Source organism: Lutra lutra, chromosome 8 (genome assembly GCF_902655055.1).
Source record: "Lutra lutra chromosome 8, mLutLut1.2, whole genome shotgun sequence".
Lineage (NCBI taxonomy): Eukaryota > Metazoa > Chordata > Mammalia > Carnivora > Mustelidae > Lutra > Lutra lutra.
The window spans coordinates 136,037,699-136,064,467 of record NC_062285.1 but is presented as its reverse complement, the minus strand read 5'-3'; the positions used below and the strand labels follow the sequence as shown (position 1 = coordinate 136,064,467).

The window sequence follows — 26,769 nt, the reverse complement described above, 5'->3', positions numbered from 1 at the left end:
ACCCGGTTTGGTGGAATGCCAAATAAATGTTTGCCGGCTGAACAGCTGACTAGTGGTCCAAAGAAGGGATTAGTACCTTTTTTTTTGGATTGATAGTTTTTTTGTTTTTTGTTTTTTAAAGATTTTATTTATTTATTTGCCAGAGAGAGAGAGAGAGAGAGAGTGCGCGCACAGGCAGGCTGAGTGGCAGCAGAGGCAGAGGGAGAAGCAGGCTCCCCGCCGAGCAGGGAGCCTGATGTGGGACTCGATCCCAGGACGTTGGGATCATGACCTGAGCTGAAGGCAGCGGCTTAACCAACTGAGCCACCCAGGCGTCCCTGGATTGATAGTTTTTAAGAGCTTCTCATTATCCTAAATGTTCTGTTTTTCTACATATAGGTTTATTTTTATTTACCCTGCTTGGTCTTTGGAGATCATTTTTTTTTTAAATTTTATTTATTTATTTGACAGAGAGTGAGATTACAAGCAGGCAGAGAGGCAGGCAGAGAGGGAGGAGGAAGCAGGCTCCCCGCTGAGAAGAGAGCCCGATGTGGGGCTCGATCCCAGGACCCTGAGATCATATCCTGAGCCGAAGCCAGAGGCTTAACCCACTGAGACACCCAGGCACCCCTGGAGATCATTTTTGATGTGAGGATTGATGTCTTTTATGTAAAATTCCTAGCCCCCTTTTGCTCTGAATATTGCCTTTTTGTGATTACCATAATTTTCTTCTTTTGAAACTTCTAAGTGAATACTGGGTCTTGCAATCTGTCCTTTATGACTTTTAATTAATCTTTTTAATCTTGTTGCCTCTCTGGATTGTATTTTGGAAGAATTCCTTAATACCATTCTTCAATTACCAACTTGTCTTCAATTTCTCTTCAACTGTTAAATTCTGGAGTTTTTCTCGGATGTTGAGGGTTTTTTTCTTTTTAATCCCGCTGACAACAGTTTTCATTTCTAGGATTTTTAACTGGCTCTTTTCATATCCATCTGTTTTTACTTCATTTCTGCCTGTTTTTGTTTTGGCTCATAATCTCATATTTCTGGTTGTGAATATGATTCCTGTATTAATCTCTCTTAATCGCATTTACTTAAAAATCTTTGGGGGCACCTGGGTGGCTCAGGTGGTTAAGTGTCTGACTCTTGATTTCAGCTCAGGTCATGGATATCAGGGTCCTGAGATCAAGCCCCACATAGGGCTCACGCTGGGTGTGGCACCTGCTTGGGAGTTTGTCCCCCTCCTCCCTCTGCCCCTCCCCCCGCTCCCGCTTCACACATACGTGCTCTTTCTCTTCCTCTCTCTCAGATAACTAACTAAATTAATAATACATAAAAATAAAAATCTTCATTTACGATTTTAAAGTCTTCTAACGAATCTAGAATATTGCTTATAGAATCCTGTGAAGCACTGATTTCATTTGGAGTGAAGTTGTGGTTTTTTTTTGTTTGTTTTTTTAAAAGATTTATTTATTTATTTATTTGACAGACAGAGATCACAAGTAGGCAGAGAAGCAGAGAGAGAGGAAGAGAAGCAGGCTCCCTGCTGAGCCGAGAGCCCGATGTGGGGCTCGATCCCAGGACCCTGGGATCATGACCTGAGCCGAAGGCAGAGGCTTTAACCCACTGAGCCACCCAGGCGCCCCTGAAGTTGTGTTTTGATCGCTCTTTTATCAGCCATCTTTCTTAAGCATTAGATGGTTTTTTTAAAAAACTATTTTGGAATTTGAGTTTTCTGTCTTCTTTTGACTGGGACATTCTTCCTCTGCCATCTGTGTTCGCCCGCTTATGCAGGTTTTCAGTTCTTGCCCCCCACGTCCCTAGAGCCCCCCGGACAGCCCTTACTGAGGCAGCTCAGGGCTCATGCCCTGTGACAGAACCAGAGCGTCTTGGATGCGGTCGCTGAGGTGGCGGGTGGCTCGGTGTAGTTCCCAGCCTTAAGGCTGCTCACGTGTCTTCTAGCTTCTAGATCACAGCCGCAGATACGTGACAACCCAGGAAGCAGTTAGCAGCTGGGCTTTTTCCTCTTCTTTTTCTTTTCTTCTCAGCCTTCTCTCACAAACATGGATGCTCCCCAGTGAGACGAGCTCTGGTTCCCTAACGCCTGAGGAGCGGAACCGGGTCAAGAGCCCAGCAGCCCTGTGGCTTCAGCCCTGGTCATCGCCTTTGCATTTCTCGTACATTTCTGGTTTGCGGAGGTTTTTACCTTGTCTGTGAGGCCGGCGATGTCTCTTACTGCTGTGTGTTTGGAGCGGAGCACAGGGGTACTTCGAAGCCTGAACTGACTGTGCCAACTTGACTGAAGGTTTTTTTAACTTGAAAATGACGCTGTTGGGGATACTGCTGCCCTCCCTCCCCACCCTCCCCGCACGCTAACCTGCAGAGACGTTGTGGAGGATACAGGATAAGGGAGACTTGAGATAAGTAAATAATTCAGAACACCGCAGGCAAGGAAAGAGCAGCACCTGAACTAAACTAAGGGAGATGGAGCGGAGAGGACGGATGTAGAAGATGCTAGTTGGGCCCATCAGCAGACATGGGTTCCCAGGTGTGGGAGGTGAATGTTCACATTTTGGGTTTAGAATGGACGTAAAATTCATTGAGAAAGCAATCTAAGAAGAAGAGTGGGGCTGCCTTCGGCTCAGGTTATGATCTCAGGGTCCTGGGATCGAGCCCCACATCGGGCTCTCTGCTCAGCAGGGAACCTGCTTCCCTCTCTCTATCTGCCTGCCTCTCTGTCTAGTTGTGATCTCTCTCTCTCTGTCAAATAAATAAATAAATAAAATCTTTTAAAAAAAGGAAGAGTAAATTTTGGTTGGTTAGTGGGTCAGATCCATATGGAGGGAGGGGAGTTAAGATATTTTATGACCACAGTTTTAGGCGTAATACATGTTTTTCTAGAAGTCTGCTGTGTGCCTTTGCCGCCGTCACATCTCATTGCCCAACATCTCTGCATTTACTGTATTTCCAGATCCCTTTACATGCTGCTCATTTGTGTGTTTACAGGCGCACTTCCTCTGCATTTGGGACATTTTTTTCTCAGCATGTTCCTTCATTTATTTAATAGACATTTCCGAAGTAACTCTTAAGCAGGTATAATTCTGGCCTTCATGGATGTTATGCTGTAATGGAGGAAAAAGACACTTATCAAATCAATAAGAATTGTAGCGTGTGGAAGTGCTGTACAAGAGCAGGGCAGGGGCTGGAGAGTGTGAAGGGCAAGTGGGGAGGGGCTTGTGATCCCTCAGCAGGAGGTGAAGTCCGAGCTGTTCCCTCTGCCTGAAGGGCTGCAGGCCTGGCCTTTTCTTACTGAGCAAGATGCCTGTGATCCAACTGTCCTTCCCTGCACCACAGCTCGGTGTTTAGCTCCTTACTGTGCTTTATTTCCTTCAGAGCATTTATTTGTATCTGAAATTTTCTTGTTTGGGGATCTTGTCTTTTTTTCTCTCACTCATGTTTCTAGAACAATTCCTGAAACTTAAGTGTTGAAAAAATGATCAAATGACCGCGGAGGTGAATAAGTGCATTTCCTTGGCTATTGGTTTGGCACAGAGTTGCTCTAGTGATTTGCATGTCCCGGTCCTTTGTGTGAGTTTGAGAAGCCTCCTCAGGTTGGCTTTCTGTTCGTTCATTTTTCTGTCCTCTTGACTGTCCCCTCAGTCCACTGGGCCCTTCTGATGGCGGTTGCCAGTGGGAGCGTGCCACCCTCTGGCCAAGGGGACAGGCATGTGACTTTCAAGCTGAGCCAAGCCGAGTCATTCTCCCGGATTTTTCCAATTTGAGTGAAGGAAGAGGGAGGCTTCTCAGGTGGCAGAGTGTGAGGCATGAACCTGGAACTCTCTGTGGCCATGTCCACAATCAGATGGAGGAAGCTGGTCTGCAAGAGGAGAAAAGGAAAGCATTATGCAGAGGGAGGAAGGGACAGGGAAGGGAAAAGCAGTCCTGGGCGTTCTCCAGTCTCTGCCTCTTTACTTGAAGCCCAGTTGCAGCCCCTGGTTTTCCCATGGCCTGTTCAGTTTGAGTTTCTGTCACTTATAACCCAAAGATCCCTGATTTCCTTACTAAAATAGAATATAGCTTTATTTTTACTTTACCCTTCATGTCAATAACAAGCTTTACATCTTGGTGTATCTTAGGGTATTGATCTGTTTCATAGTTTGACTTCTCATTTCAGAGACTCCATGTCTCCCTCTCTTTGTCGATCTTTCTCCCTCTCCCTCCCACCATCTCCCCCCACCCCCATCTCTTTCTCTCTTTCAGACACAGAGCCGTGACTTCCTACATGTGTTCTATTCCACAATTCCGTTCTAGTGCTAGGTTCCTCCTTTCCTTTCAGAAACATATTGCTTAGCAGCGAGGAGATACCATCTTTTTGGTACTAATTGTTATTTTTTACTCATCCTTGAAGCACATTTATTGGGGTTTTGGATTTTTTTCACTTTCAACTTTGGTGCTTTAGAACAGCTGGGTTTCTACTCTGCAGCATCTCAGTGGTGGTGGGGGAGTAGCCATGGCCATGCACAGCCTTGAGCCCGAAGCAAACCATTGTGGCAGGCTGTCACCTGCTCCCTCAGGGAGAAGCCCTCATGTTTCAGGGAGAAGTGCTTCGTCATTGTGGCTGGCTTTCTGCTTGATGTACCTGCTTGGACCTTTGAACTTTTGTAGCTGCTTTCAAGTCCCACCAGTTCATGCAGACTCTGACTGAAATAATCCACATCTGTCCCATAATTTCTAGTTCTGACCTCTTGTCATTAAGGCTGTTGCAAGAAACTCTTTCAGGCCCGGCAACTTTCTCAGGCAGCTGCACTGTAAATTGGCACTCAATACCTTGCATCCATCTGGTTCCATTTGCGTTATGTCAGGGAGAAAATGGAGACTTTTTGGTAATTTGTTCCTTTATCCATTTATTTACTCAGTAAAGATTTATTGAGTAGCTCCTATGTGCCAATCATTCTCCCAGACAGTGGAGATACTGGGTGAATGAGGCTCTCTGCCTTCATGGAGCTTGTAGGTGAGGAAACGAACAGTAAACAAGTAAATAAATGTGTATATATTAGTGTGTGTGTGTATAAAATTATTATTATGTGTATATACAAACATATATATTTATATACCCACACACAACAATAGCAGGTAGTGATAAAATGGGTAAGGGAATAGAGAGTGATGGGAATGGGGCTATTTTGGATAGGGTGGGCAGAAGTAAGGCTTCTCTGAGGAGGTGACATTTGAGTAGAGACTTGAATGAATTAGGGACCTAGCCATGCAGAGTCCCTGGCAGAAGCAACAGCTAACACACAGCTTGAAGGAGACAGCCTGGTGTGACAGCAGAATAAGGTAGTCTGGGTGGTTCAGGTGGAGGGAGAGAGAGGAAGCAAAAAGATGAGTTTTTGTGAAGTTAGAAATGGAAAAACAAGTTTTCCACCCCTTCCCCCAAACTAAGCTACTAAGCAGTTTTCAAGGGAGTAGTGGTGTCTGGCACGTTGTCCCCAAGGGCTGACAGTCACAGCAGGCTTCTATCAGGTGACAAGGAGTGGTAACCCAAAACCCTGCAGGATTTTTTGTTTATGGACTACAGATTACTCAACGGAAGTTAAGGGTGTCAAGAAGGATACTCTTCACAGCAGTTATAAAGGAAGTTTGGAAGGAGGAAGCGACTAAGAAATGAGACTGAGAGTAGATAAAATAATCTTGGGAAAGATGGCAACTTAAGCAAAGGTTTCTAACACTGTCGTAGCAGTCCTTAATGAAATGACTGGCAGAGAACATGTTGGCCTCTTTTGTCAAAAGCACCCTCCATTTGACCATTTCTCATTACTTCCCCTGCGGGTAAGTTATAGTTGGATATATTAATATTTCAATTCACCACACTTAGAGCCCAAAATGAACATAATAGTGGGTCTTTAAGGACTTTCATTTTACTCCTGGAGGAAGGCTTGGGAAAACGTGAGATGTTATATTATGAGTTAGTCCCGAGGTGTGGAGAGGGAAGTGGTTTTCCTTTATCATTTTTCATGGGAAGGGATTGAGATTAGTAATAATAATACTATATATTTGAATGAGTATTTTTTTGTATCTGTGATTTACACTGAACAGATATGCTTCTACTGGTTTTCACATCGAAAACTCAAGCCCAGACAGACCACCTAACATATCAGAGTCACACAGTTGGTTAAGGACAGTATTGTCATTAGGATTCTGGTCTTAGACTGTGCTCTGGCACTCTATTAATGGCATCAAGTTGTTTTAATAAGACGTTATGTCAAAGAAAATCTGTCCTCCCTACTCTTGTCCCACCCTAATGTCCTCCTTTAAGGTAGCCGATATTAACAATGCGTGGGGACACCACTGGCCATCTGCCTGCCTATCCATCATCCATCCACCCATCCACCCGTGTATTTCTCTATCTACTTCTCTCTCCTGTATACATATATAATGATTGATTTTCCCGTGTGCTTTACTGATTTGACTCATAACCATACATATTACTTTAAATCTTTAGCTAATGCCATTGTCCTATATCTAGATCTAATTCATTCCTCTTCTTTTATGCCTACATTGTTTGATTTATTGCAGAGAATGTATTGTTTTTAAAAGGAAATATATTTAGAGTGAAAAATGTCATGTCAATAAGTGATATGATTTCATCACACATTTAGGTACTTCTTAAGGTATAAGAAAAGGAGTACTTATTGACAACTCCAGTGAAACTTAGGTTTCCCTTTGACTTGTTACAGATTTTTCTGCTTTGCTACACTGTTTACATTTTTCCCTAATTTTCTTTAGAATAGAAATTAATTGTAACTTCAGTGAATATTTTCTTACTTACACAAATTCAATGTATTTTTCAGGGTATTATATCCGGGAGAAGTCTAAGCAAGTCATAACATTGCTGATGGATGAACAGTTGCTGCACAGAGAGAGGGAAGTAGCATGTCGGACAAGACGGCGTACCTCCTACTCTATGACATTTCCTAAAAGATTACCTGGTACAGCTAACTCACCAACAGCATGTGCTTCCGCCCACACACCAGAAACTCCTGCCTCGGAGAAGAAACGTAAGCTTCTTAAGGTTGCAAGGCTACGTAATAAAAGTACGTATACTGAACACAGACCTACAATGTAGTAGGTATCATTTAAGAACAATTAAAATATATAAAACATTAGGTTTTCATACTGAAATATTAATGCTATATTAGTACTCTTATTACTATGTTAGACATTGCACTGTACAAAACAGAGATGAAGAGTAATAGTAGAAAATCTTGTGATTATTTTTGGAATACAGGTTATCTGGGTTTCCAAAAAAGTGGGATTTTTGAGCTTAAATGGTATTAAAGTAGTGATGCTTACTTGGCATCATGATTCATTTTAAGATTTTCATCATAACTAGAATGTGAGACTCGGGGTCTGGGTATCCATGCATTTTGTGCTGTTTGATCCTACATTTGCTTAAAGGTGCCCCAGAATTCTGAAAGTCTCTAAAACTCCTACAGGATGACAGTGCTTCATAGTACATACATTTTAAATATGAACTGAACTTTTTAAAAAAGGGATTTCTTTGTAGCGTTACAGAAATCAGTAGGGAGATACAATTATCTTTCCTATTAAATTTGCTAAAAAGTAAAGGAATGTCAACGGGCTCTGTCTTCTCTGGTACAAATCCTGTTGTGAAGTTTTGTATGAGGAATGGACAGTTTGAGGAAGCAAAAAAACATTAAAGAAATGTGACTTGGATCCTTGTCCCTTGAAAGGAACTAAACCTCATGCTGTAAGTGAGGGACACAGCAGGAGTAATGTAGAGTTAAAAGTATTTTCAGAGGCTGGCCTGATAGCTTTATCCTGCAACTCTATTAAGGAAGATCCTGAAAGAGCTACAGGTGTTCAGTTCAAACAGATGTTCCAAATGTCAGTTAAATCTGGAAATTAAGAATGTTCATAGTAATACCAACGTGGAACAATCCTGCTAAAAATCACTAAAGTACTTTTCTGACTCAGTCAGAGGTTCTCAAATGTTCTCTCACTTTGTGCTTGTGTGGACTGCGGAGACGGAAAGACAGTAAAAGACAGTAAATGCTATCTACATGCTTCTAAATGTAGTGGAACCTCTTTCTTGAGGGCGGACATTTTATTTTGAAATAAATCAATGATAAATCTTATCATTCAGGAATGATAAGAGACCCATCTGAAATTTTCTCACAGAAGCCTTCAGTTCAAACTACTACAGAAAAGGGTTACAGAGTAAAATCACCAACTATTAACTGGCCCAGAGTTTCTTCACTCTTTTTGCAACTGCTCTGTTGCCTTTCTTATTCTCCCTCCATTGCTTTTCTCTCTTCCTTTCTCTTTCATTATAAACTTATATTTATGGAATTTATTTGAAGTTTGAATTTATTTGAAGGTATCAGGCAGAAATTTGGAGCTATAACAGTGAGTAGACCATAGTCCCTTTCATCATGGAGCAAATATTCTAGGGACAGAGACATATACTAACCACACATGAGCAAAATAGATATAAAATATTATGCTAGGGACAAGTCCTATAAAGAAAAGGAAAGCAGTGTTAGGGGACAGAGAGTGACAGGGATGGCTTTAGTTTAGGTCAGGAGTGAGGGAAGGCCTTTTGGAGGAGGGGACCCAAATGAAGTGAGGGGACAATCCATGTGTATCTGGGGTGTTCCAGGCAAAGGAAACTCCAGGTGTAATCTGGGGCGAGCTTGGTGAACTTACTGTAAACTTAGGAAATGAATCTTTAAATTGCCAAGGAAGTAGCTTAGCTCTGAGCCATTTTTATGATTCATACAAGGAAATTGAGTTTATTGCTTTATAGTCACTGCTTTTTTTTTTTTTTAACCCTAAATGTTATTCTCTAGCTTTATGACACATCTTGTTCACTAAACTGAGCTTGGAATGACTTTTGACTACTTTTAAAAAGTCAGTCTACCTTCAAGTGAAGTTTTGCTGCAGTTAATTTTTTTTCATATTACGAACATGTATCGAATACTTATTATATGCCAGACACTGTTCCAGGACTGGTAACCAAATTGGATGTATTTCTGCTCTCTTAGAAGTTATTGGGGCGCCTGGGTGGCTCAGTGGGTTAAGCCTCTGCCTTCGGCTTAGGTCATGATCTTAGGGTTTTGGGATCGAGCCCCGCATCGGACTTTCTGCTCAGCGGGGAGCCTGCTTCCTCCACTCTCTCTGCCTGCCTCTCTGCCTACTCATGATCTCTCTGTCCAATAAATAAAATCTTTAAAAAAAAAAAACTTAGTGTGTTAAAAATCTGTTAAATTATTTAAAAACTTCATTTATCTACCACTATGTGTAGATATACATAAACATACTAGATACATAGATGTGTGTGTTTGTGTTCAAAAAGAGTAATTGTATTAAGCTTAGCAAACTAACTGTTTCCACATGGGCATTTGAATATGAAGCTTTTTTTTTTTTAAGATTTACTTATTTATTTTAGAGAGAGAGTGTGAGTATGAACAAGGGGGAGAGCCAGAAGGAGAGGGTCTTCAAGCAGACTCCCTGCTGAGCACGGAGCCCGACGTGGGGCTGGATTTCACAACCCATGAGATCATGACCTGAGCTGCAACCAAGAGTTAAGTGTTCAGCTGACTCAGCCACCCAGGCGCCCCAGAAGCTGTATTTTAAAAGAAGAAAGGAAACTGACAATTTGGTGTATATGTTTTGGGGGTGCTGAGGGAGATAAGAAAATGAATTCAGGGAGCATTAATAGTGGGACAGAAGTAGCAGATGAAAACTCAGAGATAGGTGAATCAGTTAGAATTCAGTGTTCTCAGAAGTGATAGTAGAAGAAGCCACCAAAAATGTTAACAGCTTACACAAAATGGGATTTTTTTCTCTCTTCTAAAAATAATCCAGAACTAGATATTCTAGGACTGATATGGCTCTTCGTGATGTCAGGGACCCAGGGGTCTTTCTGTCTTGTCGCTCCAGAGAGACTGAAAAATGTAATTTTTATCCCGGACAGCCATGTGCCCCAATTAAAGTTAGAGGATCTATCATTAAGGAAGGAGAGAATAAATATATGGGAAATTCAATAGTCCCTACTGTAGTGGTAAAGAAAAGAAGAAACTAATTAATCATATTAATGCATGGTTGTCAGACTAAATGGAATAGAAAACATAAATTTGAATATGTTGAAAATGTGGACAGGTCATTGAGAGTTCATAAAGGACATAACGAAGAGTATTTGGAGATTTCACTTCGGTACCACCGGCAACTAGGAACCACTGTAGGCCTTGGAGAACAGAAGGGGTGTTTAGCTTAGTCACAAAACTTTGCTTTCTTATTACTGAAAACAGCTGTTGGTGGAAGATAATTCTTATTGCTTTGTGTAGAAATGAAGGCCATACGAATTGGAGAGAAGCTCTGTAAGAGACAGTTGTTTTCAATCCAGCATCCTGCTCTAGGGTTATTGAAATGAGGGAAAGGTAATCTGTAAAGATAGAATATAGAGAGGAAATGGGGTAAGCAGATGATGTATTGGAGAAGAAAGAGAAATTGAAAGTTACTAACATTTCAGTTAGAGAGGCAAGTGATGGTATTATACAGGTGCATTTCCATCAGGAGGTATTTAAAGACATCTCTAAATTATTTAGTTATATTGAAATGTAAAGTTGAATCATTGCTAGAAATCTGATTCCCAGGCTTTAGGATCTAGAGCTGAAACAGCTGTGCCTAGCTTCTTTGTGGTAAATTAGCAAGAGGAAATAGGTACTTTGGAGAAGGTGTTATGCACACATTACTACCTCTATCCCCTTTTTTTCTATTCCTACATGTTTTCTCCAAGTTTTAATTGTGGTAGGTGGTTTGGAAAGTTTTTGTTTAGGTAATTTTATTGCTTGAAGGAAGAGATGGACTGAATGATAATTATTGTTTGATGTACATGTACTCTTACTGCGAATTCATCTCCATGATGCCATCATTCACCAAAACTCCCTTTGAACATCTTTTTTAAAAAACAGACTGAAAGCTATCACTGGGCATAACCTCCAAGAGAACAGAAATACAAGAAAAACCCTATGTGCACAGTTACAACTCTTGCTTCTCTGAGCTGTAAGCATCAGTGTCATGCCCTTACCTTAGAGGTGGTAACTATAAAAAGCTATCACCAGAGACACTGCTTACAACCAGACCAGCAAAGCATTAATTACCTCTGTTGGTCATCTGATCTTCCATAAAAAGCTTCCATTTCCACACTGGTGTTATACTTTGCAATGGAACTTTACTTGTATTAGAGAAGGATTACTTTGGTCTATGTTAAATGTAGTAGCACTCTATGTCATGGAAATGTTTCCCTAAAAATCATGTATATTTCCTGTTGGACCAAAAGTAAAACTTCAAAGTAGTTGTTATGATTTTATAAGCACAAACTCCAGTGTTAATGTTAACTTCCTATGGTGAACCTTGTACTAACAGAGTTGATGTGGAGTCATACTTGGTGGCCATATCACACACAGTCTAGATGGCAGGGCTTATGGTACAAATGGCAGTTCCTACTAAAACAGCTGCACTGATGAATGTCAAGCAGTGATTTTTTTCAACTTAAACAAGTGTACTATAAAGAAAATAACAAAACAGGGACGCCTGAGTGGCTCAGTTGGTTAAGCGGCTGCCTTCGGCTCAGGTCATGATCCCGGCGTCCTGGGATCGAGTCCCACATCGGGCTCCTTGCTCAGAAGGGAGCCTGTTTCTCCCTCTGCCTGCCTCTCTGCCTGTGCTCGCTCTCTCTGACAAAAGAAAAAAAAAATAACAAAGCAACAGTAGCTTCCATCTCTTGATCACCCTAACCCAACTGCCATTAACACCTTAGAATACTCACTTCCAGTCTGGTTCTTTTCCTTCTTCTTTTTATTTTATTTTTAAGTTATCTCTACACCAAATGGGGGGCCCAGACTCACAACCCCAAGATCAAGAGATCAAGAGTCACATGCTTTACCAACTGAGCCAGCCAAGTGCCCTTATTTTCTTTCTTTTATTTTTGTTTCAGAAAAAAATCACTCTATTCTTGTAAAAACAATACAGGCTCAAAAACACTAATGAATCAATATTTTTCAATCTCTTCACTCAGAAATAGCCATAACTCATGTCAGATGAGCATAAATTCTAGGCATCTTTCTGTGCATATATACATACAGAAAATGGATAACCGGAGAGAACTTATTTTTATAAAAATGGCATTGTACTAGATGCATTTTTTTTTTTTTTTTTTTTTTACTAAAAGGTATTTTAGGTCTACTTCTAGTGATGAGACTTACGAGAGGTTCCAGGAAACTCATTTATTGCATAGTAACCAAAGACTAAATGATGAACCATTGCAACATTTCTGGTCTCGCTAGGGGTATGGGAAATCTCCAAAGATCTTGCCTTCCAAAAATTTCAATTAATTAATTTAATTAACTAAATAAGAACAGGACAGGTGAGTTAGAGTCAGAGTGACTTGGAGCTGGTGCCTGAAGGCCCTGCAGGTGTCTTTCGGGCTTGAATTGTTTAAGGGCACTTGTCAGTAGTTAAGAAAATGGTTTGGGGCCTGACTTGAGCATTGAGAAAGAAAGCCTGGGTTTGCTGTGCTGAACCAGACACTCCAGGTGGGACTGAGTGATTCAAGGCAGTTTTCTCTGCAAGAATAAAGACCAGTTCACAAGTTAGGTCCATAGGATTCCCTCCAATTAAAATCAGGCAATGAGCTCACAATCTATATCACCAGCCCAGGAAAAAATGAGTAGCCCCCCAAAGATTGTTGATCGTAGAAAGGCCAGATACATGACATAGAATAGCTACGCATTTAAATATCTAAATAAACAAAGGATTAATCACGGTATTGATATGGAGAGGTGATGCATGTGTCAGAGAGAGGTATATGGAAAATCTCTACTTCTCAATTTTGTTGTAAACCTAAAATTGCTCTGAAAAATAAAATCTTAAAAAGACATACATACAAGCAAAAGTGTCAAACTGGATTGATCCTTCTCTAAATTAATCCAGTTACTCAAATGTCAGTTATATATGCCATTGCCTGGCTCCTTGGGCCAAACCAAACTCTAAAACTTAAAAACTATTTTACTTAAAAACAAACAAAAAACATCACGGGGAGCCTGGGTGGCTCAGTTGGTTAAGCGGCTGCCTTTTACTCAGGTCACGATCCCAGGGTCCCGTGATCAAGCCCTACATTGGACTCCCTGCTCAGCTTCTCCCTCTGTCTCTTCCCTGCTTGTGTTCTCTCTTGCAAATAAATAAATAAAATCTTTGGAAAAAAGATTATTAGGCATGCATATATTAACTTGAAAAATGGACACTTACAGAAATGAGAAAAACCATTGAAATAAAAAAACTTAATTTAGTGAACCAGAAGATCTGTCCAAAGGAAGGGGAAAACAGAAAAGCAGTGTTAAGACATAGAGGACACATCTGCAGGGAAATGGCTGTTACCCCGCCAGTGACCTCTCCTCTTCAGCTACTGTGGAGGCCAGATGACAATGATACAGCATTTTCAAAGTGCTCAGAGAAAATAACAGCCTGTGATTATGTACCCAGCAAAACTGTCATTCAGAGATAAGGGTGAAATAGTCACTTACAGATAAATAAAAAAACCCAAGAGCTTACCACCAGGAGACCTTCATTAAAGGATATACTTGAAAAAGAAGGAAAATTATTCCAGAAGAATGGTTGGAAATGCAAGAGGGAGTGACTAACAAGTAATAAACTTGTATGTAAAATGAACACTTTCTGTGTAAAGTAGTAATGGTTTAACTCTGGGGTTTGGAAAACAGACAAAAATAGTGGGTAGCCGTGGTCTGTAGGTTGGAAATGAGTCTACATAATTCAGTGTTCTAAGATCCTTATATTTTTTGAGAGAGGGGTAAGGATATTGTTTGACCTTCAGCTTTTTTTTTTTTTTTAAGATTGTATTTATTTGTCAGAGACAGAGAGCACAAGCAGGAGCAATGGCAGGCAGAGGAAGAAGCAGGAGCCACATGCAGGAGTTGATCCTAGGACCCTGGGATCGTGACTTGAGCCGAAGGCAGACGCTTAACCAACTGAGCCACCCAGGTGTCCCAACCCTCAACTTGTTAAAGTAAATGTGCATGATAAACTTGAAAGGGTTAACACCAAAAGAAGAGAGATAGAGTACATAAATTCCAAAGTAGTGAAAAAATAGAATGAGAAAATGTAAGTTTATAAAGAGGAAGAAGCAGTGCTCGCTTCGGCAGCACATATACTAACATATAAAGCAGAAGAAGCAGAGGGGACCTGGGTGACTCAATTAAGCATCTGCCTTCCACTCAGGTCATGATCTCAGGGTCCTGGGATCGAGCCCTGCATCGGGCTCCCTACTCTGCAGGGAGGTTGCTTCTCCCTCTCCCTCTGCCCGCCACTCCCCCTGCTTGTGTATGTGCACTCTCTCTCTCTCTCTCTCTCTCAGTCAAATAAATAAGACTTTTTAAAAAGTCTTAATAAATAAGACCTTAAAAAAAAAAAGAACAAGAAACATAGATAAAGTAGGATAGATGGAAATAAAAAGGGTAAAATTGTAGAAATAAGTCCAAATATATTAATAATCATGATAAATGTCAGTGGATTAAACTCATCTTAAGGCAGAGATTATCAAACTGGGGAAAAAGAAATCCAGATATATGTGCATATAAGTCCACATAAAGGTTAAAAGCAAATGGGTAGAAAAAGATAAACCAGACATATACTAAAGAAAACTGGTATAACTATATTATATCAGATAAGGTAGAATTTAAAGCCAAAAGCATTATTAAGGACAACGATAACAGGCTTAAATCCCCAGGAAGATATAACACTTCTAAATGTGAGTATACCAAATAAAGTAACTTCAAAGTATATGGAGCAAAAAAAATTGGTAGAACTACAGGAAGAGATTGAAATATATCCCATTATAGTAATGACTTTAAAGCCTCTCTCTGATAAATCAAGTGAATAAAACATCTTTTTTAAAATATGGATTTTATAATTGATTGTATTATAAAGAAAGTCTTAACATTTCAAAGAATCTATGTTACACAAATCCCTTTTTCTAGAAAAAATGCAATTAAGTTTCAATTTTAAAAATGTAAATTAAAAATTTTCAGACACTTAAATGTGGAAGTATTCCTTTTAGAATCAGGTAGGGAAAAATGTTCCCATTCTCCTTGCTTCAGCTTTGTACTATCCCTAGCCATCACAATAAAATAAGTAAGAGAAATTAAAAGTAAAAGTAATGAAATGGAGGCAAAATGTATTTGCAGATAATAGGATCTTCATATAGAAAACTTGAAAGGATCTACAGACATATTAGAAATAGAGTTTTAGCAGTATGGCTGACTATAAGCTCAAAATGTGTAAATCAAGTTATATTTTTATGTACCAGCATAAAACAGCAAACATTTTTAAAATACCATTTATAATAATAAAAAAATCATTATCTACTTAGGGATAAATCTTTAAAAAACTGTACAGGACCCGTACACTGAAAATTATAATACTTAACTGAAATACATTAAAGATGACCTATATAAATAGAATGATATTCATGTTTGTTTGTTGAAATACACAAAGATGTAACTACCAATTCTCTCCAAATTATACAAATTTAGTGGAGGTTTTCCTCAAGCTTGGTACTATTGATATTTTAAGTCAGATAATTCTTTGTTGTGCGTGCTGTGAAGGATACTTAGCATTATCCCTGGCCTCTACCCACCAGATGCTATTAGTACAGCTCCCTACCTGTTGTAAGAACCAAAACTGTCTGCAGATATTGTCAGATGTTTCCTGAGGGCCACAACTGCCCCCAGTTTGAGAACCACTGATCAGTGCAATTATAATCAAAATGCAAAGAGGATCTTAATTTGGGCTGATTCCCAAATTTATGTGGAAGTATCAAAAGGTCAAGAATATCCAAAACATTCCTGAAGAAGGATAAGTTGGAGGGCTTGCCTTTCTGGGTGACATGACTAAAGCAAGAGTCATCATGACAGTGTGGTATGGATGGAGGGATAGGCACGTGGGCCGGTGGAACAAACCTGTAGAACCCAGCAAACAGACTGTGCAACTAGGTTATCTCAGTATATGACAGAAGCGGTGTTCCACACTGGTGGGGAGAGGATGAACTGCTTCTTACATAATTCTGGTGCAATTATTTATTCATATTGAAAAAAATAAAAATTGGGTCTCTACTTCATATGCACAAAAACAAATTCTAGAGGAATTAAAGACTTAAAGGAGAAAAAAAAGATGTCGAAGTGTTTTGAAGAAAATAAAGGGGAATATCTTTTTTATATTGGGATAGGGAAGGATTTCTTAAACATAACTGAAAAAGTGCCAACTATTAAAAAAGCATTTGTAAGTTTTACTCTTGTGGTAGGGAAAATTCTGAGAATAAGCCCCAATGACCCTTGTCTTTATATAATCCCCTCCCCTTTGAGAGGTGGGCATTACCTGTGGATGATTACCTCCCATTATTATGTTACATTATATGTCAAAACAGCCATCAAAAAGAGTGAAATCTTGCCATTTGCAACGACGTGGATGGAACTAGAGAGTATTTTGCTAGACAAAATGTCAGAGAAAAATATCATGATTTCACTCATATGTGGAATTTAAGAAACAAAACAGATGAACATGGGGAAGGAAAGGAAAAAAAAGATAAAACCAGAGAGGAAGACAAACCGTAGGAGACTCTTACCTATAAGAAACTGAGGGTTGCTGGGGGGAATGTGGGGGGAGGAGTGGAGTAATGGGGGATGGGCATTAAGGAGGGCACGTGATGGAATGACCACTGGGTGTTATATGCAACTGATGAATTACTAAATTCTACATCTGAAGCTAATAATACACTATATGTTAATTTATTCTAAGTAAACAATAGAATAAAAATAATGGATAGCCTTTGTTTACTGGTGTAAAATGCCTACCATTTTGTAGTCATTTTCCATTAAACAAATTTTCTAATAAAGCCACTTAACATTCCAAAAAAGGGGGAGGGAATGTCCAGATGAGCTTAATCCAATTACACACCATTTAAAAGCAGAGTTTTCCCCAGGTGGCAGAAGAGGAAGTCACAGATTCCAGGTGTGAGAAGGATTTGATGCACCTTTACTGGGTTGAAAAGGAACTGGAGTGGTATCACTGGAGTGATAAGGAACACAAGTGGCTTCTAGAAGCTGAGAATGATCCCTGGTTGCCAGCCAGCAACGAAATGGGGACCTCAGTCCTACAACCACAAGGAAACCAAATTCTGCCAACACCCTGAATGATCTTGGAAGTGGATTGCTCCTCAGAGTCTTCAGAGAAGAGTCCAGCTTGGCTAACACCTTGATTTTGGCCTTGTGAAACCCACAGCAGAGGACCTGGCCAAGCCTGCCTGGACAGCTGAGCTATAGAATGGCAGCATAATAAATGGCCTTGTTCTAAGCCACTAAGTTTGTTGTAATTTTTGGCAGCAATGGAAAACTTCTAAAACTATGTTAAATTCTCTTCATCAAAAAACACCCTATAAGAAGTGAAGAAGACAGTCCCAAACTAGGAGAAAAATTTCTAACATATGTAAGTGACAAAGGATTATCCAGAATATATAAAGAATTTCTGCACATCGGTGAGAAAAGGACAGCCCAACGGAAAAAATAGGAAGGAGCTATGGAAAGCATTTCCTAAAAAAAGAGGAGGAAACATGTAAGGCCAAGAAACATTGGAAAAAAAAAAAAAGCTCAACCTTGTATTGTCATACAGTAGCAACAATTCTAAAATGAAATCTATGAAAATACACAATTTACAATAACTTCCCAAACCATCTAATGCCATATTGTGAGGAACGTCCTTCTGTTCCTTGAAGTACATTCTCTTGTACATTTGGAGTCTATTTTTTGCATGCCATCTTCCTCCCCCTCTCTCTCCCTTTCTTGCTTCCCCCTCCCTTCCTCCTCCTCTTTTCCTCTTTTCCCCCTGGAATGTGTTTGTGGAGTTGCCAAGTCTCTTCCCATCTTGCTGATGCTCCGCAGCTCTCGCTAGGCAGTGTGTTTGAAGGCAGTGAGGAGTTAAGAGTTAAGCACTTGGGGGGCACCTGGGTGGCTCAGTGGGTTAAAGCCTCTGCCTTCGGCCCAGGTCATGATCCCAGGGTCCTGGGATCGAGCCCGGCATCGGGCTCTCTGTTCAGCGGGGAGCCTGCTTCCTCCTCTCTCTGCCTGCCTCTCTGCCTACTTGTGATCTCTGTCTGTCCAATAAATAAATAAAATCTTTAAAAAAAAAAAAAAAAGAGTTAAGCACTTGGGTCCTGGCACTTTACTGACCGGACTTGAATCCTGACGCAGTCTGTGTGGACTGTGCCCCTGGACATGCAAGCTTTTGTAGCACAATGTAAAATGAGGATAATATGGTTTCCATCCACAGAGTTGTCTTAAGTAAAAGAGGAGATCCAGGGACAGCACCATCATATTCAGCAGTTACAGGCTCAGACACACTGAGTGATTTCTTCACTCTTCCCACCATGTTTGAGACCAGTTTGTTTTCTCCACCGAGCTGTGGTTTTTGTGCTGTTTCTTATTTTAGCCATTTTCTGCAGCAGTGATGAAGGGAAGCCTTCATGAGGCCTTACATGATCTTGTTTAGAACACCTGGGCTCTGCTCTGTCTTCTGAACATTTTGTGCAGGATCCCGCTCATCCTGTCTAGCTGGGAAATGTGTCCTGCTGCCCTGGGGCGGGGAGATGCTCTTGAACTTCAGATCATCCACGCAATTCAGTGTGAAACTGTAGCTTTCACTTCCATGAAAGTGTCAGCATCTGTATTTACTCACTCTGGTACACCTCTTTTTTTTTCCCTTTACCAATTTCCACCTCTTCTCAGTCACAAGGAGTGAGAAAAGCATTGTCCGCTCAGTCCTCCTTGTTCTAGACATGTGGATAGTGACAAGAAATCTCAGAATCTTTTTTTTTTTAAAGGATTTTATTTATTCATTTGTCAGAGAGAAAGAGAAAGGAGAGCGGGTGGTAGGCAGAGGGAGAAGCGGGCTCCCTGCTGAGCAAGGGCCCCAAAGCAGGACTCTATCCAAGGACCCTGAGATCATGACTCGAGCCAAAGGCAGATGCTTAATGAACTGAGCCCCCTGCCCCAGGTGTCCCTGAGAAATCTCAGAATCTGATCAACTCATCGCTATCACATTTGGGGGACAGGGGATGCTTTCTTTGGCCACCAGTCATTTTCCTTTTAAAAATTTTTGGTTGTATCTGTTTTCGTGTTAGATTGCTGTTGTACATTTTTTTTTAAAGATTTTATTTATTTATTTGACAGACAGAGATCACAAATAGGCAGAGAGGCAGGCAGAGAGAGAGGAGGAAGCAGGCTCCCTGCTGAGCAGAGAGCCTGATGTGGGGCTCTATCCCAAGACCCTGGGATCATGACCTGAGCCGAAGGCAGAGGCTTCAACCCACTGAGCCACCCAGGCGCCCCTGTTGTGCATTTTTTAAAAATTAGTTTTGACTTTTTAAAAACTTCTTAAGTTTTAGGTGATGGAAATATGTGTTTCAAAGGCAGTAAAGATGGGGTGCCGTTTCAGTGTGCTGTCTTAACCTAGGAGCCAGCCCCGAACACTTAATCCTGCTTGGGTAGTGACTGTGTGCTCCTCGTCTCTGTGGCTGAGCTCTTAACGCGGCCTGGGCGTTTTCCCGTTCCCGGTTATTCCTAAGTTAGAACTACTGGCAGTGTCTCAAATTTTGTATGCTATTGTTAGCAAAACACAGAAATAAAATTGCCTTAACTCCCTTTTTAGGATCTCCTGCAACAAAAGTTTCTTTTCTCACCTTTTCTCATCTACCAATTTAAAATTTGATTTTTAAAATTGCTTAAACATCTCTGCTTTCTTATTCTTTGTGTTTTCATTGGAGGAAAAAAAAGAAGCCTTTTCTCCGCTAATCTCAAAATTCGCCTTTCAAAAAAGATTTACAATACTCACACTCTACCTCCAGTCTCTCTGCAGCATTTCTCAGGGTCTGCATGTGGGGTCTGCTGTGGACTTTGTGGTGCCCCCCAGACCCCGTCTCCCAGATCAAGGCACTCATTCCCTCCACTGCTGCTGGGAGGGTGGGCGGTTTAGGGGGTCTCAGCTCAGCCCTTCTCTAGGAATTCCTAACAGTTGAAGGGAACCTCTTGGCTCAAGGTCACAGTCTCTTCCTGAGGGAAATGACATCCAGTGGCCCATGGTTGTGGCTGGGCTACTCCCTTGCTTCAAGGCAGGACCACAGTGAAGAGCCATCCCAGCTCCACAGCTCCTGGTGGATGGGTCACGGCCTCTGCTGCAGCCACGTGACAGATGAGTTTCTCCCTTGGCCTGGTCCTGCCTTCCACGCTCCTCACCGGTCCTGATACAGAAGGCGCTCACTCCCTAGTGCATCTCCCTCACACAAACTTGAGCCTTGGGATCTGCTTCCTGGGGAACCCAACCTATGACAATGGCTTTTCCTCGAGGTTTAAAACATGGGAGTATCATAATATGTGTGTGTCTACGAGGAAAGAGAATTATAAAGCAAATGGAGCAAAACGTTAACAATTGGTAAACCTAGATGAAGAGTGTTTGGGAGTTCTGTGTAGTCTTCTAGCAGCAATGTTTCCATAAGTTTGAAATCATTACGAAATGGAAGTTTAAAAAATTAGAACAAACATCAATTACTTGAAGATGCTTAAGTGCAATTATGCTCCAAGACAGCGAAGTTGTTAAGGTTCCAAACTCATGATTCTGCAAAAGTTAGATATAAAGATAATCACTATGAGACTTCCCCATCTTATCAGTTCATCAGCCCACGGAGTATTTTCTTTGGTAGATGCGTTTTCTTTTTAAAGCTGATTTTGTTAAGTAAATGACTTATCTTATACCTGAAAGAATGCTGTCAATACATAACAACACTATTTATTAGATTGAGTAATAAGTGGAGGAATTTGGGAATTTACTTAATTTGTGCCATATTTCGGTTCCAAAGTGTGCTCTGGCCTTGTTAATGTCTGGTGGTTTGAATGTCAGTTTGCTTTCTCATCTAAGAAATATCTCAGGGCCTGCCAGTTCTGCTCTGTGGTATTATCTGAGTTGCACAGGCTCACTGAAATCTACAGGCTCTCTCTCAATGGTTTCCTCCCGGCACCTCCAGCTTTGGTATCTAACCTCTCATCTTCGAATGACCCGATAGCATCACTGCCTCAGCACCTTCACTTTTCCCTGTGGGGTTTCATATTTGCACACGAGTCCCCCTGGCTTATGACTTCACTGTCTCAACTGGTAAATAACTTATGATACCAAAGGGCCTTCATTTCCACTAAGAAACTAAACTTGTGCTCTCACCTTCCACTTGCTTGTGAAAATCCAGAAATAAATCTGGTGTAATCACCTAATTTAATTAAGCACACCTCACTTCCAGTGCTGTGCTGGTACTAAAAAAAAAAAGTCTCAATGAATTTCTATTCTATTCTCAATGAATGTTCTAACTGCCTTCTTTCTTGTCCCTAGAAGATTATTTAATATAGGTTTAGAATATTTTAGCTGTTTAGCCTGAAATGTACCTCTAAATATTCAAGATTTTTTTTCTTTCACAGTTCTTGCTGTCCTTCAGTTTTCTTCACACTTTAATTCAAAGTTAACTTCCTGCGATTGTTATTAATCTACCTTTGTGATGTCTAAACCTAAGTCCATATCACTTGAAGGATAATTTTGTTGCTGAATATTCAAAGAGTGATCATAAAGGTAGTTCCTGATGAATCACATGAAAGTACAGAGATGATCTAAGCCTCAAACCACTACTGTTTGCCAGTATTCATTATAAAATCTCTGGGCCCCCAGAAAGCTCATTTTAATTATTCATTTTCATGTGACATTAGCAGAAGATGAAAAGTTAGAGCCATAAGCAAATTTCTTATTCTTTCTTCAGTGTCTTTGGCATGTATCATACTCCTTTTGCCCACGTAGCTCCTTCTACTTGGGATAATTTCTCATTCTACACTGATCAGGATCCTAGTCATCCTTCAAAGCCTTGTTCAAATTCTACTTCCTATATGAGGCACTTTCTGGTTAGTGCACACTGGGTTTTTTTTTTTTTTTTTTTCCTCCTTAGAATGCTTATTCCCAAAGTTAGTTAATTTAAGAAAGTTCGGCACGGTCTTCTTCTTTTTTTTTTTTTTTTTTAAGATTTTATTCATTTATTTGACAGAGAGAGATCACAAGCAGACAGAGAGGCAGGCAGAGAGAGAGAGAGAGGGAAGCAGGCTCCCTGCTTAGCAGAGAGCCCGATGCCGGGACTCGATCCCAGGACCCTGAGATCATGACCCGAGCCGAAGGCAGCGGCCCAACCCACTGAGCCACCCAGGAGCCCCGGCAGGTCTTATTTTCCTCTAATTGTTTCCCATTAAGTCTGTGTGTCAGTCTTATCTCCCGAGTCCGGCTATAAACTTTCTGAAGGCGAGGACCACCGTGTCTTAGACTGTTGGTTTTCAAGCTATTTTTCTTGCATAGCCCCTAAAGTGATTTTGAAAAATTAAATACCTCCTGCATTTTTTTTTAGGTTGCCATGTGAAGTTGTATCATAAGTCACTGCAAAGGCCATAATTCAAAATATTGACATTAAGAACAAAAGAAAAAAATGAAACGATTCTATGAGACTTTTAAGCATAGTATCTAAAGGAACATAAACACTGTAACTGCTACCTGCAGCCATTCATTTGAAAAAACACAGTCTTTAACTGTTGGAAGCTTTACATCATGTAATTTCCTTTTCTCCTTGAATTCATGTTTCTCCTCCATATCCCTCGCAGGATTTCATCCTAATAGAAAGTATTTCGATGCCTGGAAGTCTTCTTTACATCAAACATGTGTATAAATTGAAATTACATTTTCTAGGTCCAGAGGCTTTTAAGTGGTAAAATATTCTTTCTAGATTGATTTATCATTACAATTACTTTTAGCACACAATTGATCAAAACCAAAACCACGTAAGTATATTATAATTTTTATAAATACTCAAAAAGAATACCATTTTATTGGAAATGCATGTTTCTGTGAGAAACCTATGAATATTACTTATTGCTGGAAGTAAGCAGGGTTCAGCATAAATTCTGATTCTCTTTTACATTTTTATGGATGGAAATGCTAAGAAGACTTTTTCACATAAAATTGTAGGTGGGAATAGAAGGTGTTTTATTATAGCAACGTCAGTCAGTTCAATGAATTCCTTTTAAGTAATATTCCAGAATTATATAGTAATTTATTATAAAAATGGTTTTCTTTTTTTTTTTAAATGGTTTTCATCTCTTGTCAGCTGTTGACTTGATTAGGTCTGTCTTCAGTGTTGTTGAAAGCAAAGAAATGGAGACAACCCTCATAGAAAAAGATTTGTTAAACAGTCATTAGGAGTAATGGACTTTCTCAGTTTTGGGGAATAATATCAAAAAAACCTTTACTAAAATTTATCAGATTATTAATGCCAGTTACACTTTAACAAAATATACTCACAAAGTGTGAAAAAGAAAAACATTCATTGTGGAACACGGGTCAGTATAACAATTTTTGAGATAATTATTATTTCATATGCTTTAAATATGTCTCAGCCATTCTTCAGAACTACAGATCTCGTTCATTCCACTTTTGGAAAATATTGACCATACTTACCTAGTTGGCAAAGCCGGCCCTTATTGTCAAAATGGTCTGCCAGATCAGATTTCAACTTTCTTTCAGAAAACCTCTTACTTCATTCAAATAAACATCACTGTGATTGCACTCAAGTTCTTGAATTCTTCTCCTAGGGGAGATGGCTAAGGTGTGGAGCCTTGTTGTAAGTCTGTCGCGTTGATGAAAGAAGGTGCCCCGTCTCCCATGCTTGTGCTTTCCTTCTGTCCTCCTCAGAAATGATGCATTTTTGGACAACAGCTGAGGGATGAAAAAGCACAGGACATTAAATGAAATTTGTCAACTGTCCTGCTCTTCCATACTGTAGTAGATCTGAATACCAAACACCCCAGTGTGGACCAAAATACTGTGCTATTTATGTCCTGCTTTGCCATTAAGAGAAATAGGTGTAAAATAGGACAAATTTTGGAGCTTTACTTCGGGTTTTTCCTGCCTTGATTGAAGGAGGCTTCCCTACACCAGTCTTTTCTACTGTTGTTTGGTGTTTTGAGGTTCTAAGGGCGGCAGCATAAAGGAAGATGCATCGTAATAAGATGGGAAGAGGATGGGTCTGTCTGTGTAAAGTCAAAGGAAATGGACTATGAAAGGGGAAGAGGGAAGAACTGGCCTGATGTTTCCACACAGTCCCATTCTTAGGCAGATCAGTTTTTGGAAAGAGTATATATAAAAGTGGTAGATCTGGACATTGAGTCCTTTAAAACTATCTATGCTCACCTGGCCTTTGGGAAGTCTTTAAGTACCCCAGTGGTGTGCAAATACCGGTTTGAAGATCACTTCCTTACACTTCTTATTGTACCCAATAACATGCTGAGAGAGAGTTGGCGGTAATACTTCGTTTACGCAGTAATTCAGATAGAAAGAAAGGAGGGAGGGGCGCCTGGGTGGCTCAGTGGGTTAAAGCCTCTGCTTTCAGCTTGGGTCATGATCCCAGGGTCCTGGGATCGAGCCCCACATTGGGCTCTCTGCTCTGCGGGGAACCTGCTTCCTCCTCTCTCTCTCTCTGCCTCTCTGCCTACTTGTGATCTCTGTCAAATAAATAAATAAAAAGAAAGAAAGAAAGAAAGGAGGGGTGCGTGGGTGGCTCAGTCGGGTAAGCATCTGACTTGGTCTTGGCTCAGGTCATGATCTCAGGGTCCTGAGAATCTGTGACAGGCTCCATGTTGGGTGCAGAGCCCGCTTGGGATTCTCTCTCTCCCTACACCTTTGCCCCTCTCCACCCAGGAAAAGAAAAGGTAGAAAGGAAAATGGCAACTACAAAATCATTAAATTCAGTAAAAACATACAAGCAGAAATCTCCTATTTCACTGGCATAGCACGTTTAAAAATTTTTTAAATTTTGTTTAAAAGTGCTTTCTCATCATACAACCTACACCTCATATATGTGAACACTTGAAATTCACACTGCAGTAATAAAGTTCTTTTAAATATTAATTAGGACAATTCTAGTTGTCATTCCTGCTTTTGCTGAGGATAATTGTCAGACAATAATTTTCTATACTGTATTGTGCCTTATTTAAAAAAAATGTTTCAAATAATAAAGCATACAATAAAATTGTTGATGGGTAAAAAGGCTAGAATCAAAGTTATATTTTTAAATCGGCCTGAATTTGTCAATTATTATGAAGGGATAAACTGAAATGACCATCGGCCCATGAGGTACCTGCTGCAGACAAAATGGATCTTCAGAAGTAATTAGCTTAAAAATTGGGAGCTAACGTAAAAATGTTACTATCTTTTGCCAAAGTGAAATCTTAGCTTTATGTTGTTGACAGAAAACACTTCCAAGGCAGGAGTGAAACAAGAGCAGTGCCAAGACACTCAGTTGCCTAGTGGAACCGCGTTGTCCCAGGGAACACAACCGGTCAAGACTAATGCTTGGAAATCCACAGAGGTAAGTCACTTGCAGCCATTTCCTGTTGCTGCTCTAACAAATTACCACCAACCCAGGGCCTTAAATCAGCACAAATGTGTTATTTTACAGTTATGTAGGTTAGAAGTCTGACACGGGTCTCACTGGGCCCACATCCAGGCGTCTGCAGGCTGCATTCCTCTCTGGAGGCCCCAAGGGGAGAATTTGTCTCCTTGTCCTTTCCAGCTGCAGCTTCATGTGTTCTGAGAGAAATGGTGCTTGTCTTTGAACTTCATTTTTGTTGGCTTTTTTTTTTTTTTTTGCTATACACAGTTTTAAATAAGAATAAGTTTAAATTATCGAAGTTTCCCTTTATAGCTGATCTTTTAAAAACATCTTATTTGAGAAATTCTTTTTATGCCAATATAATAAAGATCTCTGACTTTTTCTTCTAAATGGACTCCTTGTGCCCTCTAGAATTTTATTATATAGCGTAAGACGGGTTTTATTGTCTTTGCACCCCTGTAGATAAATAATATTTTGGTTGTTGAACAGTCCATCTTTCTCTCCTCATCTAAAAAAACCTTTTTATTGTGAAATACAATTACAGACTTGGAGACAGCTGCAGCTATAGGTACCGAGTCCCAAGTACCCAGTACCCAGCGTCCCCCCCCACCCCCGAAACAGAGATGGCCGTCGCTATGTTACTGCTGACTGACTGCAGGCCTTACTCAGTTTCCAAATTTTCAATTCAGTATTCAGTTTTTTAACCTGTGTTTATGTATGTGTGTTGGGGGGGGCAGTTTCCTAAGCAATTTTATTCCAACTATAGATTCATGTAACCAGCACCAGAATCAAGATCCAGAAGTGTTATGTCCACACAAAAATGGTCAGTCCTGCTACCCACCCCGTCTCCTCCCCACCCCTTAACCACCTCATCCCCTGATAGCCCTAATCTCTTCTCCATCTCTATAGTTTTATTTCTAGAATGTTACGTAAATGGACTCAGACAATATACAACCTTTTGAGATAGTTTTTTTTTTTTAATACTCTTGAGATCCATTCAGGCTGTGACGTTTTCATATCTCTAGGATAAATGTCTAAGGATGTGATTGCTGAGGGGTGTGGTAAGTGCATACTAAATTTGGTAAAAAAAAAAAAAAGTCCAACTGTTTTCTAGAGCAGCTATAACATTTGCATTCCCACCAGCAGTGTACGAGAGCTCCAGTTTTCCTGCGTCCTCACCAACT

At 40.3% G+C, this 26,769-nt stretch overlaps 1 protein-coding gene across 8 annotated transcripts in view; it reads left to right on the top strand.

Annotated features, from left to right (window-relative positions):
* The window catches only part of ENTHD1 (ENTH domain containing 1), a 103,215-nt gene that overhangs the window by 15,781 nt on the left and 60,665 nt on the right, over positions 1-26,769 (top strand). For 6 of the 8 annotated variants that reach the window (XM_047742414.1, XM_047742419.1, XM_047742415.1 and 3 more), the window contains 2 exons: positions 6,831-7,073; positions 25,443-25,561. In XM_047742414.1, the coding sequence (XP_047598370.1) occupies positions 6,831-7,073; positions 25,443-25,561 (362 nt within the window). The remainder of the gene's footprint in view (positions 1-6,830; positions 7,074-25,442; positions 25,562-26,769) is intronic. The other 2 variants (XM_047742413.1, XM_047742416.1) reach the window with 2 other exon arrangements.